General features: G+C 29.8%; 1 protein-coding gene across 1 annotated transcript in view; it reads left to right on the top strand.

Moving 5' to 3' along the window:
• LOC111631496 (RNA polymerase II-associated protein 1-like) overlaps window positions 1-7,580 on the top strand; it is a 41,825-nt gene extending 34,245 nt beyond the window's left edge. Inside the window, exons 5-7 of the mRNA XM_023375745.1 lie at window positions 845-962; window positions 2,285-2,419; window positions 7,300-7,580. Of these exons, the coding sequence (XP_023231513.1) occupies window positions 845-962; window positions 2,285-2,419; window positions 7,300-7,451 (405 nt within the window). The 3' untranslated portion in view covers window positions 7,452-7,580. The remainder of the gene's footprint in view (window positions 1-844; window positions 963-2,284; window positions 2,420-7,299) is intronic.
• Window positions 7,581-14,052: the final 6,472 nt, after the last annotated feature.

Raw genomic sequence — 14,052 nt, 5'->3', positions numbered from 1 at the left:
TGACAATGTTTTTGGGTATCTGTTAATGTCTTGGGCACCTTGGAACTACTTGGAACACATCTTCCTGTATCCCAGTTTGTCATGAAATATGGCATGTGTAGATTTGTGGCTGATATCCAGATTGTCTGTCACTTCATCTACAGTGATTGAATGATACCCTTGAATGACAGCATGAACTTGCATAATGCCATTGTTGGTAATGATGCTATAAGGTCTATTAGATGGAATGGATCAGTCTTGGAAACTTATGCAGAATGGAACTTTCTCACCCATTCGAACAGCCTTGCACATGACATGCAAGTTGGTCAGTACACATGTTGTATGTGACAATAAATTTTGGTTGCATTTTTGCTAACGTCATAAGTTGGATTATGCTGCACTACAAGAGTTTGAACTTTTCCACCTGCACATCAACCATTTTGACTGACTACGGTGCAAGTGTGTCATGCCTAACAAGGAGTTGTCACCTTATGCAGAAATAACAAATATCTCAGAAAATCATTTATGAGTGTTCTGTTTCCAAAAATCAACATTCTTGTAGTGTTCAAATGTTCAGTCTCATTATTTTTTGACCGAATGAAATATTAATGAATTTGATTTAATTGATAACGTTAAGAAAATGACATATAGAATTATAGAGTATAGAAATTAGATTAATTTTTATTAATAACAATATATTAATATATAATAAAATAGAAATTTGTTACATTAAAATTATTGTACAATTTCATTTGTTGAATTTTTCAAAAATCAAAATTTTGAATGACTTTTTATTAATAAAGATTTAAATTTTACATAATTATTATATCTAAAATTACTATGTTTTCTTTTTAATTTTTTAAAGCTTATCTGTGAAAGAAAAAAAAAGAAGAGTTTATTTGCTATGCAAATGGACAGAGATAAATCTTCGTCAGTGAAATCAAAAACCCAGAAATTAAAAAATATTTCTAATTTGTATGAAGGTAATATATATCTAATTTAATGCTATTATTAAATGATTTGTTTGTTTATCTGAAATATACCGTATTAGCCCGAATATAACGCGATATTTTTCGACCATTTATTTTCCGTTAAAAAATCGACTCGCGCTAAATTCGGGGTTTAAGTAATAGAATGTAATATAAACAAGGACATTTTCATATACAGAGATTGCCTGTGTTATTAGCTATAGAGTAGAGCGTCGTTTATCCGAAAGCTGGTTATCCGAAACGTCTGTTATCCGAAAGCATTCCAGTCGGCAAATTTAAATTTTCGCTAGTGCTGTGGTGCTGCAATCTTTGGCTATTTCTTGGGTTACTCAAATATTTTACATTTTTGATACTAAATTAACATCTGAAGTATAATTTTTTATTGTTTTTATATTTTTCAATATATTTATTTTGTTTGTACAAAATAAAAAAATAATTTTTAACGATACAATAGTCTTCGTTAGGCTTAACATCGACGAAAATTCAACGCGAAGCGACACGCAACGGAGAGAAATTTCAACATGGGATAAATTAATATATTTTTTCGTACATGATTCGTTATCCGAACCACCCCAGTCCCCAATTGATTCGGATAAACGACGCTCTACTGTAATTACATAAATAAATGCTTATCTGATTGAATTTTACTTTCTTTGAATTCTTTTATGAGTATTATTTTTTTTCTAAATATCTTTATGAAAATTTTGGAGTCGCGTTAAATTCGTGGTCGCGTTATATTCAGGCTAATACGGTAATTGATTTTTTATATCAAATAAATTGTTTTTAACTTTTAGGAACATTATGACTAATATATTAAATGTTTACATATATTTAAAATGATGATTTTTCTATTTTTCTCTAATAAAATGGAGGTTTTTTAAAACTTTTTCTACTCTGTGGGCACTAAGAGGGCCTTTTTATCAAGCACATTATGGGTTTTGCCCAGTATTGTGAGACTAGGCCTAAAATATCCAAGATGGGCAAATCCCATGAAAAATTTCTTCAGGTTTTCAACCTATCCAGATTCAATTTTGAGTCTCCAGAGCAGTATGCTAACACCTTAACAGCTTGACTATCTGGCCATCAGTGAAAAAGAGTTATGATGATACAGTAATTATGATGATTGTTTACTTTAATATCTAGATTAATGTGAATTTCAAGATGTTAAATAAAATAGGTATTTGTATTCAAAACTATAATATTTTATATACTTTATTAAAGTGTGAAAAATTTGTTCTTTATAAAATATAATGTATATATTAATGTATAAACATAATAAATACATATATATTAATAAATTTTTATTATTTTTATAGGAACTGTAATGGATGGTACAGGTTTGAGAAATAAGGATGAAGCATTACAGATTCATCAAGAAAATTTGGAAAAATTATCAAATATGTCTGAAGAAGAAATTTTTGCACAACAACAGTATCTTCTTAAAAAACTTGGTAATGAATGACTATATAGTAGAGCATTGATTATCCGAAAGTCAATTATCCGAAAGAATTCCAGTCGGCAAATTTAAATTTTCGCCAGTGCTGTGGCGCTGCAATCTTTGGCTATGTCTTGGACTACTCAAATATTTTACGTTTTTGATACTAAATTAACTTCTGAAGTATAATTTTTTATTGTTTTTATATTTTTCAATATATTTATTTTGTTTGTACAAAATAAAGAAATAATTTTTAACAATACAATAGTCATGATTATTATTTTAAAAAGTTTACGTTAATCTTAACATCAACGCAAAGTGACACGCAATGGAGAAAAATTTCAACATGGGATAGGTTAATATATTTTTTTGTACATAATCGGTTATCCGAAATATCGATTTTTCTGAACAACCCCAGTCCCCAATTGATTTGGATAATTGACGCTCTACTGTATATATAAATGATTATTTATAAATTTTTAATGTGTGTAAATATTTTGAATTGATTTACTTAATATGAAATTATTTATCTTAAATTTATTATTTATCTTGTATACTTATTTTAATTTTTATCTTATGTAAGTGAAATAATAATTTAAATATTCTAAAAGATATTTTTATTCATTAAGATTTTAAGTATAATTTTAATATTGCAAACTAAAAGTCATTTTAGTTTTTCAACAGAATAAATAGTAAATTTAAATACTAAGGTAGATATTTTAAATTTGGTTAGAAACTTGGGAATTTTCAAGTTGGCTGGTCTCTTTAGAGGCTATTAGTTTCTTTTTCAGTTTGACTCGATGTTATCTAACAATATTAAAGATGATGTTGCATCTGCATGCATTTCATCAAACAAATTCTAAATTTTTCTGTTTTTCTGTTTTCTGGATTTTCTATTTCTTTCCATTAGACATAACAGTAGAATCCCAATCATCTGTTCTAATTAACTGAGGTTCTGCATTATCAGACAAATCTATGAGTTAAAACACTACTTTTTTTATAATTTATAAAAGCTTTGCTGTGAATGCACTGAGTGTTTTACTACTGAAGTGCTTTAATATTGATGATACTGAACAAATTACTTTTTTAAACTTTTTCAAACTTTTTCTACCTTATGGGCATTAAGTGGGCTTTTATTCCATGACCATTGAGGGGTTAATCTGAGATATACTGCCCATAAAAAATGATGCTGAGGTGATTGCAGAACATTTCAACAAAGGAGGAAGGAACCACTACAAAACAAAAAACTAACAGACTTTTTAAAGAAAGTTTAAAACAATAACATATAAAATTATTTGTTTTTGTTTATTTTTATTATTTAACTTCATTGTGAGACAAACCATTCATATTAAAATGTAACTTCATTAGCACACATTTTTATTCTTAAAACTATTATACATATTAGACAACCACCAAATTAGGGCAACATATATCACTAAGTTAAAGCAGCATAGACAATCTTGGACTGAGTAGCAATAGTATAAATATAATTTATACTATTTTTTTGGATTTTTGGTTTATTTTTGGATTATATTTCTGTTTAAGATTTTCTAAGTTATTTTGCATAACTACACTGGTGTTCAAAATTAAGAGAATTTGCACATTTTTTGAATTTCTGAAAAACTAATGGCCACATTTTAATGAAATTTGGTGTGGATACACAGTTATATAAGAGAAAAAGTATAATATACAATAATCATGGTATGCAGTCATGATTGTCAGTAAGGCTCATCAGCACAGGAATGTCCAAAACTTACGTTGCAAAATCAAACATAAAATGACTCTAATAATGGGTATGATCCCTTCTCACAGTCATATAACTTTCATATTGTGACATCTTACTGGATACGAGGCAGCTGATGAGTCCCTGTGGCAGTCAGTCCCACTCCTGCAGCAACACAGTTTTCAGCTCCTGGGTAGTTTTCAGAAGGGAATTGCAAACTGCATTTTTCCTTCTAAGGGTGTCCCAGACATGTTCAATAGGGTTTAGGTCTGGAGATCTGGCAGGTCAATCCATCCAGCAAATATCCTCACTTTCAAGATAAATGTCAACCAGGTGAGCCCTATGTGAATGAAACAAGGGCCAACTGTGTTCCTGAAAAGTTGAACATAGAGCTGTAAGATCTCATCCCTACGCTTCTCAGCAGTCAGGGATTCTCTGTCACAGTGTTCTGCAACCATTTTCTACTTGCGGCACACCCATGACTCGACAAGTCTCAACACAGCACACCAAAATGTTATTCCCCTCAAAAATGTATGATGTGATACTATTAATAGAATTACGTAATGCTACTAACCTAATATTATTATTACTATTAAACAGACATCAACACCTGTGAGCAAATTTATTTTACATTTAATTTCTTAAAATACATAAAAAAGAATGGCTTATAAGAATAAACAAACATCATCTTATTTCGTAAGTGTTGTGGCACTTATGAAATAACACTTGAAATACAAGCACTTGAAACACAGCAACTGTGATAAAAATATATAAATAAAACTTGAAATGAATAGAATACGTAAAAGTTTACATCACACCTTTCACCTAGTGAGGGCACACCAGTTGCGGAACACTGCTCTGTCAAACACACGAAGAGGTGTGCGGCCGTCCAATATGATGCTTGCCCAGATCATGACACCTTCATTGCCATAGCAGTCCCTTTCTTGGATGTTGGAGGAAAGGTATTGGGTCTCAGGTTGTCTCCAGGTGAAGATGCATCAAGAATCCATGTCCAGGCTGAATTGTGACTTGTCTGTGAAGAGAACTGAAGTCTGATCCAAGGCTGATGTTGTTGGCACCATGTGCTGTTTTGTGTGCTGAAGTGAGCAGGATGCTTCATGGCTGGAGGCTTCTGTTTAGGGTTACTGTTTGATTCTCCACCTCATTCCGCCATCAAGACATTCATGGCTACTCATTTTACCTGATTGCTTATGAAATTGAATGAACTATTGCAAGAAAAACAACAAATGTTGTCAAGGAGTATGAGCAAATTAATTGAGGATAAAGCCACATGTGCTTTTCATGCCTTCTACTGTCAAAGCTCTGCCCACATGCACAAGTAAGCTTAAATATTCAACACTAAAAATTTGCGTTCTTATTCAACAGCATAATTTGTACAAACAAAAAGTAATGAACCAAAAGTTCATTACTTTTTGTTAAAATAGACAAAATGTGCAAATTCTCTTAATTTTGAATACAAGTGTATACCAATATATGTGCCTGCTTGACTTTATCAAGCCATTATCTCAAGGTACAAAATCCATAAAGGCTAGAGTCAAGTAATACACTAAAGATGGTATAAAGTAGGCCTGGCAACCCAAATTGTTTTGTGGGCCACTTTGATCATGTGTAACATTACGGTGGGCCACAATTTAGGCAACATGCTTTTAAAAATGTAAAACAAATACAAAATGAATAAGATTTTATTGTTATAACAAGAGTTCATACTCGCACTTGTGAATTATAACAATGATACATGCAAATTTTCATTTATTTAATTGTTTTGGTATACACATAATGGGAAACAAAAGTTTTAATAGATATATAATATTGCTTAGCGGGCCACTGGCCAGGCCTGGTATAAAGTTGGCCATGCCTGACCAACTTTATACTAGGTATTGGCCAACTTTATATCGTTGGCGTTGGCTAGGCCTGATATAAAGTTTCTTAATTTTTGAGTCAGAGTTGTGACTTTATGATGTAAAACACATCATAAGATTATCACATGTCTCATCAGTGAGCTGGAACTAGGGCTCATGTGTACAATATTTCATAGAAGAGTGACAGTAGAAGAGCAGCTGTTTTCATTAGCCTCAAACAAGAGATACTTTTCTTGTTTGAGGCTAATGAAATGCTAGTGACTCATTGGTTATGAACAGATAAATGCAAGTATCTTGGTTTTTGCATTTTATGTTTATTTTTCTATCTATTTCTTTATTTTATTGTAATGTAGTAGTTAAAAAGATAGTAAAAATGCATATACAGGTATACCTCGCCTTACGTCGGTAATTGGTTCCAGGAAAACGACGTAAGTCGAAAAACGACGTAAGTCGAATTTACCTGTCTCCGAATCTACTTATCACTAGGAAAGCATTTTAAATAATATATGGTTAATAAAAATCTATTTTAAGCTTACAAACAAATAAATTTTAGTTTTTAATATAGTACAAAAAAAATAATCTAAATTTACGAATGCGTGTACTGTAAATACAGTACATACTTGTTTATATTTTAATATGATTTTATGTGCTTTAAACGTTTATCTAGTGATATTACGACTTCAATATTTGTGGCGGACAGACGTAAAGTCGAATAAAATGACTTAAACTTGATTTTTATTTTTCCATATACTTTTTTAACAAGCGACGTAGACGTAACTCGAAACAACGTAAGTCGAGGTATGCCTGTAGTTGAAAGACAATATACTGTCATTAGGATTAAGTGGTATGAAATAATGACTGTGCCTTATCATTATGTGAGGGATTTTTAAACCTTTTCAAAGCATATGATGATACAAGTTTTGTGCAATGATATTGCCTATAGAAACAAACTTTTATTTGTCAACTAAATGAAATAGGAAGTGACATAGGAAGAGAGCCTACAATTCCAATATATTTTCAACTTCTCTTTACACTTTGATTTTATGAATGATGTAACTTTTATGAAAAAGTTCTCCTGATATGTGTAACAAACAACAAATACACTTATTTAAAAATACACAAATAATAATTGACATTCACTGTTAATGTCGAAGTTTCTGACTAATGTATTCATTGTGGAAACTCAAAGATAATATATAAAGGATTAAGATGATGATAGAATAATTTTGATAAAGATGATGATGATAATTTATAAAATTATTTATATATCAGCTAATTAATTATGTATTTTAGATCCTAATGTTGTGGAATTTCTGAAAAACAGAAAGAAGCAATTACAGAGTTCTGAAATTAAATTGGAATGTAAAGGTATATGTAATATATTTTTAATATTTTGTATAAAATTATTGTATATACATAAAATAATATCCAAAAAGAATCAATAAAGTCATTTATAACAGTCATTAATAACTTCTAGACAATTTTTAAAACAATTATTATTAGTTAGGTTTCATTTGTAGTATTACTATGATGAAGGTAGTGCTGAATGTTGAATTTTGTACCAGAGTACTTGAATACTTGAATTTTAGATTCACCGTTATCCAAATAATTTGGTACTTGGGTACCTGGATGATCTTATTCTTAGATACTCATTTGAAAGATTATGATTTTTTAATGTTGTGTACAAAAAAATATGCAAAATAATTTTTAAAAATGAATAAAGTAATAATCATTTTCTATAATTTAATCTACTGTATTTGGGAGTTTTTAACTGTAATCTCTCTTGGGACTTGGGAGTGTTTAACTGTTACTCTTTCTAATGAATTATTGTATTCAATTTTTAGAGGATCAGTTTTTCAAACTAAAATTTTTAATTGCTTAAAATTGGTAATTGGAAAAGTATTTTTTTAGAATTGATGAACAATTGAAAATTAAATAAAATGTTTTATTATATAACAATAATTTATCCTGGTATTAATTCATAGCTGTATTGCTTTGAAAATGTAGAAAATATTATTTGTTTATTTATTTATTGTTCATTAATAAATTAACCTGTTACAAAAGTTTAAATTTATCAATCAATTAAACTTTATTAGCAGAAAGGGAGTTTCCCTGTTGCAGGGGGTAATACATATTTTAAGTAAAAATTTACAAAGGTACTGGAACAGCTTACAAGTTATCAAATTTGTACACATAATTACTGTAGGTACCATATAATCCTGTTATAGCATAAACAAAGAATACAGTTTTGTCAGAAATGGCAATACAGAGACAATTGACTTTTATACATTATTGAAATATATTGAGTAAGTTTTTTTAGTTATTTATTATTTCTACAATTTTGATGAAATAGTTGTATAGATTATAAAGGTGTTTTTTATTAATGTTATTTAAATTATTTCTAAAATCGAGAGATGGACTATATTGAAGAATGTGTGTGATATTATATGAGTCTGATGTATTTGCAATCTACTATTTCATACAGAATTGATGAAATAGTTGTATAGATTATAAAGGTGTTTTTTATTAAGGTTATTTAAATTATTTCTAAAATCGAGAGATGATCTACTACATGAACATCTACTACAGAATTGTCAAAGCCTTGCAAGGCCTTGACAATTCTGTAGTAGATGTTGCATCGAGAAGCCATCGGATTTGCACCAGAAGCATTGGTTATTTGAAAAGTTGATATAAATATTGTTAATGAAAAGTAAATATTTGTTGAGATGTAGATGGGCTACTAATCTTTTTACACTAAGATTTATTGGTTTATTCATGTATGGTTGGGAGGATGTTATTTTTAGGGTATGTATATAACAAGGATGGTAATTACTTCAACTTACAAGTTAGACTGACTTGGTCTTTATTTATGGATTGAGAAATTGCAGATTCTGGTAACAATGTGTAGCTGTATTTCCAGTCCTGAAGATTATCATTAAATAGCAGATCTGACACTCCAAATTAATTTAGTATTTTGTTGAATTTATTTTGCCAGAGATGCTCTGATTTTGGTTTTTTACTATACAGTAGACCCCTCTATAATGTGGGTTCCAATAACGTATTTTTTCACCGTGTCATGACACGGTGAAAAAATGACACGGTGAAAAAATTGCGGCAGTATTCGTATAACGGGGCGCGTAAAACGCGGTAAAACGTCATTGCGGACGAGCAGCCAAACTATTTTCCGCCGTCTAGCGCCACGCTACGGAGAGTTTAGGTGGGTAAGTTGAGTTTAACTATTGTCTGTACAGTATTATATATAAATTATATATAAATTAGGTACTGTACATATAATTATATATTAATTATATATAAATTAGGTACTGTATATATAATTATATATTAACTTAATTTATTGTAACTTTATTATAATTATATATATTCTTTCTGCTGCCTGGCGCCACGCTACGGAGAGTTTAGGTGAACTATCGTCTGTACAGTATGTAAATTAGGTACCGTAAGTCTAATACGGCACTGTAATTTTATACATTTCTTGTGAAAGAAACATTTCTTATTCAACGGCGATTAAAATTATTTATATTAATGATGTCTCCAAAGTTCAGCGAAGTTTTCGCAGAAAAATAACATCAGAAATTGTGGCCGCGGTTTGCTGAGCTGTTCCGTGACGAAAACAAGCTTGAGCAATGGCGATGTCGAATGGTGCACACTCGGTAACTAATCCTACAATTTTTTGTTTATAGCGTAGTTTATACAGATTATTTCCAAAAAAAATATATGTATTTTGGAAATGTTAAGTCAAATTAGTGTAGAATCGATTAATTTTATGGAAGAAAACCTTTCAAACAGCTGTAGTCCGTAAACTTCACACGTGTCAAATACGTGAGCCAATCACAGCCCAAGGATTCCAACAATGCAAAATTCGTATAATGAGGAACATATCTTCGCGTTATAGGGGGGTCTACTGTATTTAATTATTTCCAGGTGTAAAAAGGTAATGTTGTCATCATTTTTGAATTTTAGTCGATAATAAAATTTAATTATTTATTTTAAGAAGAAAGGATAAGACCAGGTGTGATTAGGTTCGTGGCATATGGCGTAACTGGGGACAGTTCTCTCCAAGAGAAGAAGTTGTGGAGGAAGTATATATGAAAGCTTTCTAATTTGTATAGATAGTCTATGCCCCAGATTGAACTCTCATAGTAGATGATTGGGTTGATTATCAAATTATAAAGTTTCAAGTGAATAAACAAGTTTGAAATTTTTAAAGTAGAACACAAAAACAGCAAATAAGTTTAATTAAATTGTCGATCGCTGATTTTTCTTTGTTGTTTAAACTGGAGATGTGTGCTTTAAATGTAAGATTCCAGTCAAATGTTACTCCCAGGAAGTTTACTTCATTTACTATTTGCAGAAGATTTTTATCAAGATATATCATAGATTCTTTTTTCCAAAGTTTTACTGTTGTTGCAAAAAATGATAACTTTCCTTTTTCTGTGATTTATTGTTAGATGTATCCATTTGAAGTATAAGTTTAACTGGTTGATTTTTCTTTACAAGGAGATATTTGTAGGAGCTAAAATTACCAGATCGTCTGCAAATAGGACATAATGAAAGACTCTATTGCTGATTTCAATACTGTCAGTAAGTTCTTGGAAAAATTAGTCTGTTTCTAATAAATAGAAATTAATTAATTGTAAAAGCCTTACATTGAACAAGACATTAAAATTGTCCTTAAATTTTAATATTTTATTGTTAATTGTCTACTTGGACTTTACTTATTAATAGGACTTTATACTGGTGTGTAAAGATCGGCACAGTACTGAGAGTTAGTTCAGGAGAGAACAAAATTTCTTTATTATATCACCTGTAGTAATAATTTCTGTACACATATTATATGTGTTTCGGGCTAGCATGCCCCTCATCAGCGGTATTACCACTTAACACTAAAAGTAACAACAACAAACAGATAAGTTACTGTATAATTTAAAAAAATTTTTCCTTTAAACAATAAATTACAATTTTAAAACTTTACACAAAATTAAGGCACCAAATTGGATTATTAAATTGTGTTTGTTAGTAATAGAAAACAATCATTTTAAGTATGGTGATAACTTTTATAGTCAAACAGAAGGTATACCAATGGGAACATGCATAGGCCCAAGACTTGCCAAAATATTTATGATAGACATAGATAAAAAAATTAAAGATATAAAAGGAATAATATTTTATAATAGGTGTGTAGATGATTGTATTATTTTATTTGATAGTAGAAAGACTAGGGAAGATGAAATTTTAAAACAGGAAAATTTAATAGAAACAAACATACAATTTGAAGCTGAAATAGAATGTAATAATAGTCTAAATTATTTAGATATAACCATTAATAGAAATGACAATAATTTGGAATTCAGAAAATTTATAAAACCTATGCAAGTACCAAAAGTATTAAATTACAAAACCAATGTTCCAAAAACTATGAAATTTAACATCTTTAAAATGTACATAGAAAAAATTAAAAACAGAACTTCTTCTTCTTCTTCTTGGTGCCATATCAGATTCCTGACGTCGGCGACACCTGGCGTAGGTTTGTAATCCGCCAAGGTGTATACTAGGGAAAGTTACTACCCAGAGTGGTTTCCCGTTGCCTTCTCTGGGGCGCGATGTTACGCGAGGGGAACTAATGCCTTCCGGGAGGACTTTTATGGGGAACTGGCCTCCNACGTCACTGGTAAGATGATACCTGGGTAAACATTGGCAGCATTTAAACTTCTTCTAACCGACGCTCCACAGTGTACCCGAGGAAGGCCTATTAAGAAGGCCGAAAACGTTTGTACTCTTGTTAATAAGGCTAGAAATTAGTGAGAAAGGTTTGGTGCTGTTAATCTTAGAAATAGTTCTAGCTACATATGCATAGTAGTATCAGGTTTTAGTGGAGTTGTTTGCTTTTGCCTGATAATCTTTTAAATTTCATAGGAATAAGTTTTTGACACCCACTTTTGAAATTTGTGCTCTCTTCAGTCAAAGGATATGCATGCAAAAAATAAGATTATAATTGTTCAGCTAAGTTTATACCTTACCTAATGTTTTTTAATGTAAAATTTGGAACTTTGAAATTTTTATCTATTCTGTCGTTCTTTAAATTAATTTGATTTACCTTTGATGCAATTTCCAGCAAAATAAACTCAGTCTCTTTTTCTATCAGTAATTCTTGCATGTTTTTGATAGTTATATTTTCAACTCTCTAATCATGTTATATAGGTAATGTGCTATGCAAAAACTACTACAATTCTGTAACTTTGTTAGAGCAAACGCATGCTATAGAAGTACTGTGTTATTACTGTTTATGTATTGATATATTAGACTGAAAATTAAATTATATGAGTTATCTACCTTATATTATTACTTTTTAAGTTTCCTTTTGGATTACTTTTACTTGAATTCCATTTTTTATTTAAACTCTATAAAAATGAAAATTAACATGAATATGAAATGATATAACACATCAGAATATATAAAAAAATAAACTTCACATGAAGAAAATATATCTTTTGATAGCAATTATTAAAATGGTGATCTGACAGCAGTGTGTACTAAAATAATATTTCTATTAATAATTCATCAAACTGCGGCTTCAAATTCTATTTCAATTATGGAGATGTCCATTATGTGTACAATTAAGGGAGAAAAGAAGGGTTACAAAAAATGAATCAATGTACAAATACATTTTGGTAGTTTTTTTGCATTTATATTTTTCCATTATTTTTTCCAGTTTAAATTTTTGATGTTCTATATTGGAACATTTAGTAACTGTCATCCAAAAATTATGTAAAACTTAAAGATGGCCTATTGAATAGGTTGAAAGCATTAGTTTGTATAGAAATAAATAATCTCAGCAAGTTAAGGTGCTTTGTGAGGATTGTGTATCATTGTACATAAAAAGGAGGGAAGGAGTTGAGGCAATGCCTTTGTTAACTTTTTAGTGTTATTAGTGGCTTGTGAATTTGTTCTTATACTACTTACTAGTCATTTGAAAAAATTATTAGTTTAAAAATATTTGCAGAACTTTCTAAAGTCATTTCTTCAATATCAAGAGTTCTGTAAACTATTGTACATTTAATTAAAGGGAAAGGAGTTTGACTAAAGTGAATCATTGTATGTAATGAGAAGGGAGTCAAAAGTGGCTCATAAGTTTTACATCTAAGTAATGGATAATGGATTGTCCCTATGAGGTTCTTTTTGCTTTAATTTGAATTATTGTTTACAAGTGCACACTTTAGCTACTGTGGTTACTGATATGGTATTCCATAAAAAAATAAAAAAATTAAGAAAAAACCTTTAAATGATTTTAAAGGAACCATACGAATGAAACAAAAAAATTACATATGGCTAGATATATTTAATACACAACTTGTCTCAGAAATTTAAATGATTTATCACATTTCTGTCAGTTTTAAAACAATCATCAGTTTAAATATTAAAACTGATAATGTGTATTTTCATTATGAAAAAGTCAATATAATTGTTCATTTTATTTTACAATAGAGAAATAAACTGTTTAAGCCTTTGAAGAAAATTGTATATCCAAAGTATTTACATACACAATGCTTCAATTTTATTGTATATTTTCTTGTTTAAAATTTATTTTAATAATATTTACAAAGGAAGCATAGATGAGTGAAAAAATTTTAAAATTATTTTAAAATTTCTTACATTTTAAGAATGTAATAATAAACATACAATTTTTTTCATTATACAGTGTGATCATAAAGTCCCTTTATAGTGGGCTATACCCATGTGGCTTGACCGAGAGATGACATCATAACTTACTTTAACTCTTTCAATGCACAGTCATCCTGTGATGTCATTACTTCATTCCTGGAAGCATCTCCCATTTTCCTGCCCACTGCAGAGGGACTTTACGATTGCACTGTATAATAAATAATATTTTCAGGACTAAATGAAATATTGAATTTCCAACTGTATTTTAAATTGCATAAATACTGCTGACCCTCAGCTTTATAGACTGTGAAAACAATGGAACAAATCCACTTCTTCCAATGCATTTGTTGGAGAAGAAACAGTATT

Source organism: Centruroides sculpturatus, unplaced genomic scaffold (assembly GCF_000671375.1).
Source record: "Centruroides sculpturatus isolate CEXI.00-Female unplaced genomic scaffold, Cexi_2.0 scaffold518, whole genome shotgun sequence".
Classification (NCBI taxonomy): Eukaryota; Metazoa; Arthropoda; class Arachnida; order Scorpiones; family Buthidae; genus Centruroides; species Centruroides sculpturatus.
Note: the sequence above shows the minus strand (reverse complement) of the source record. Positions and strands in the feature narration are given on the sequence as shown.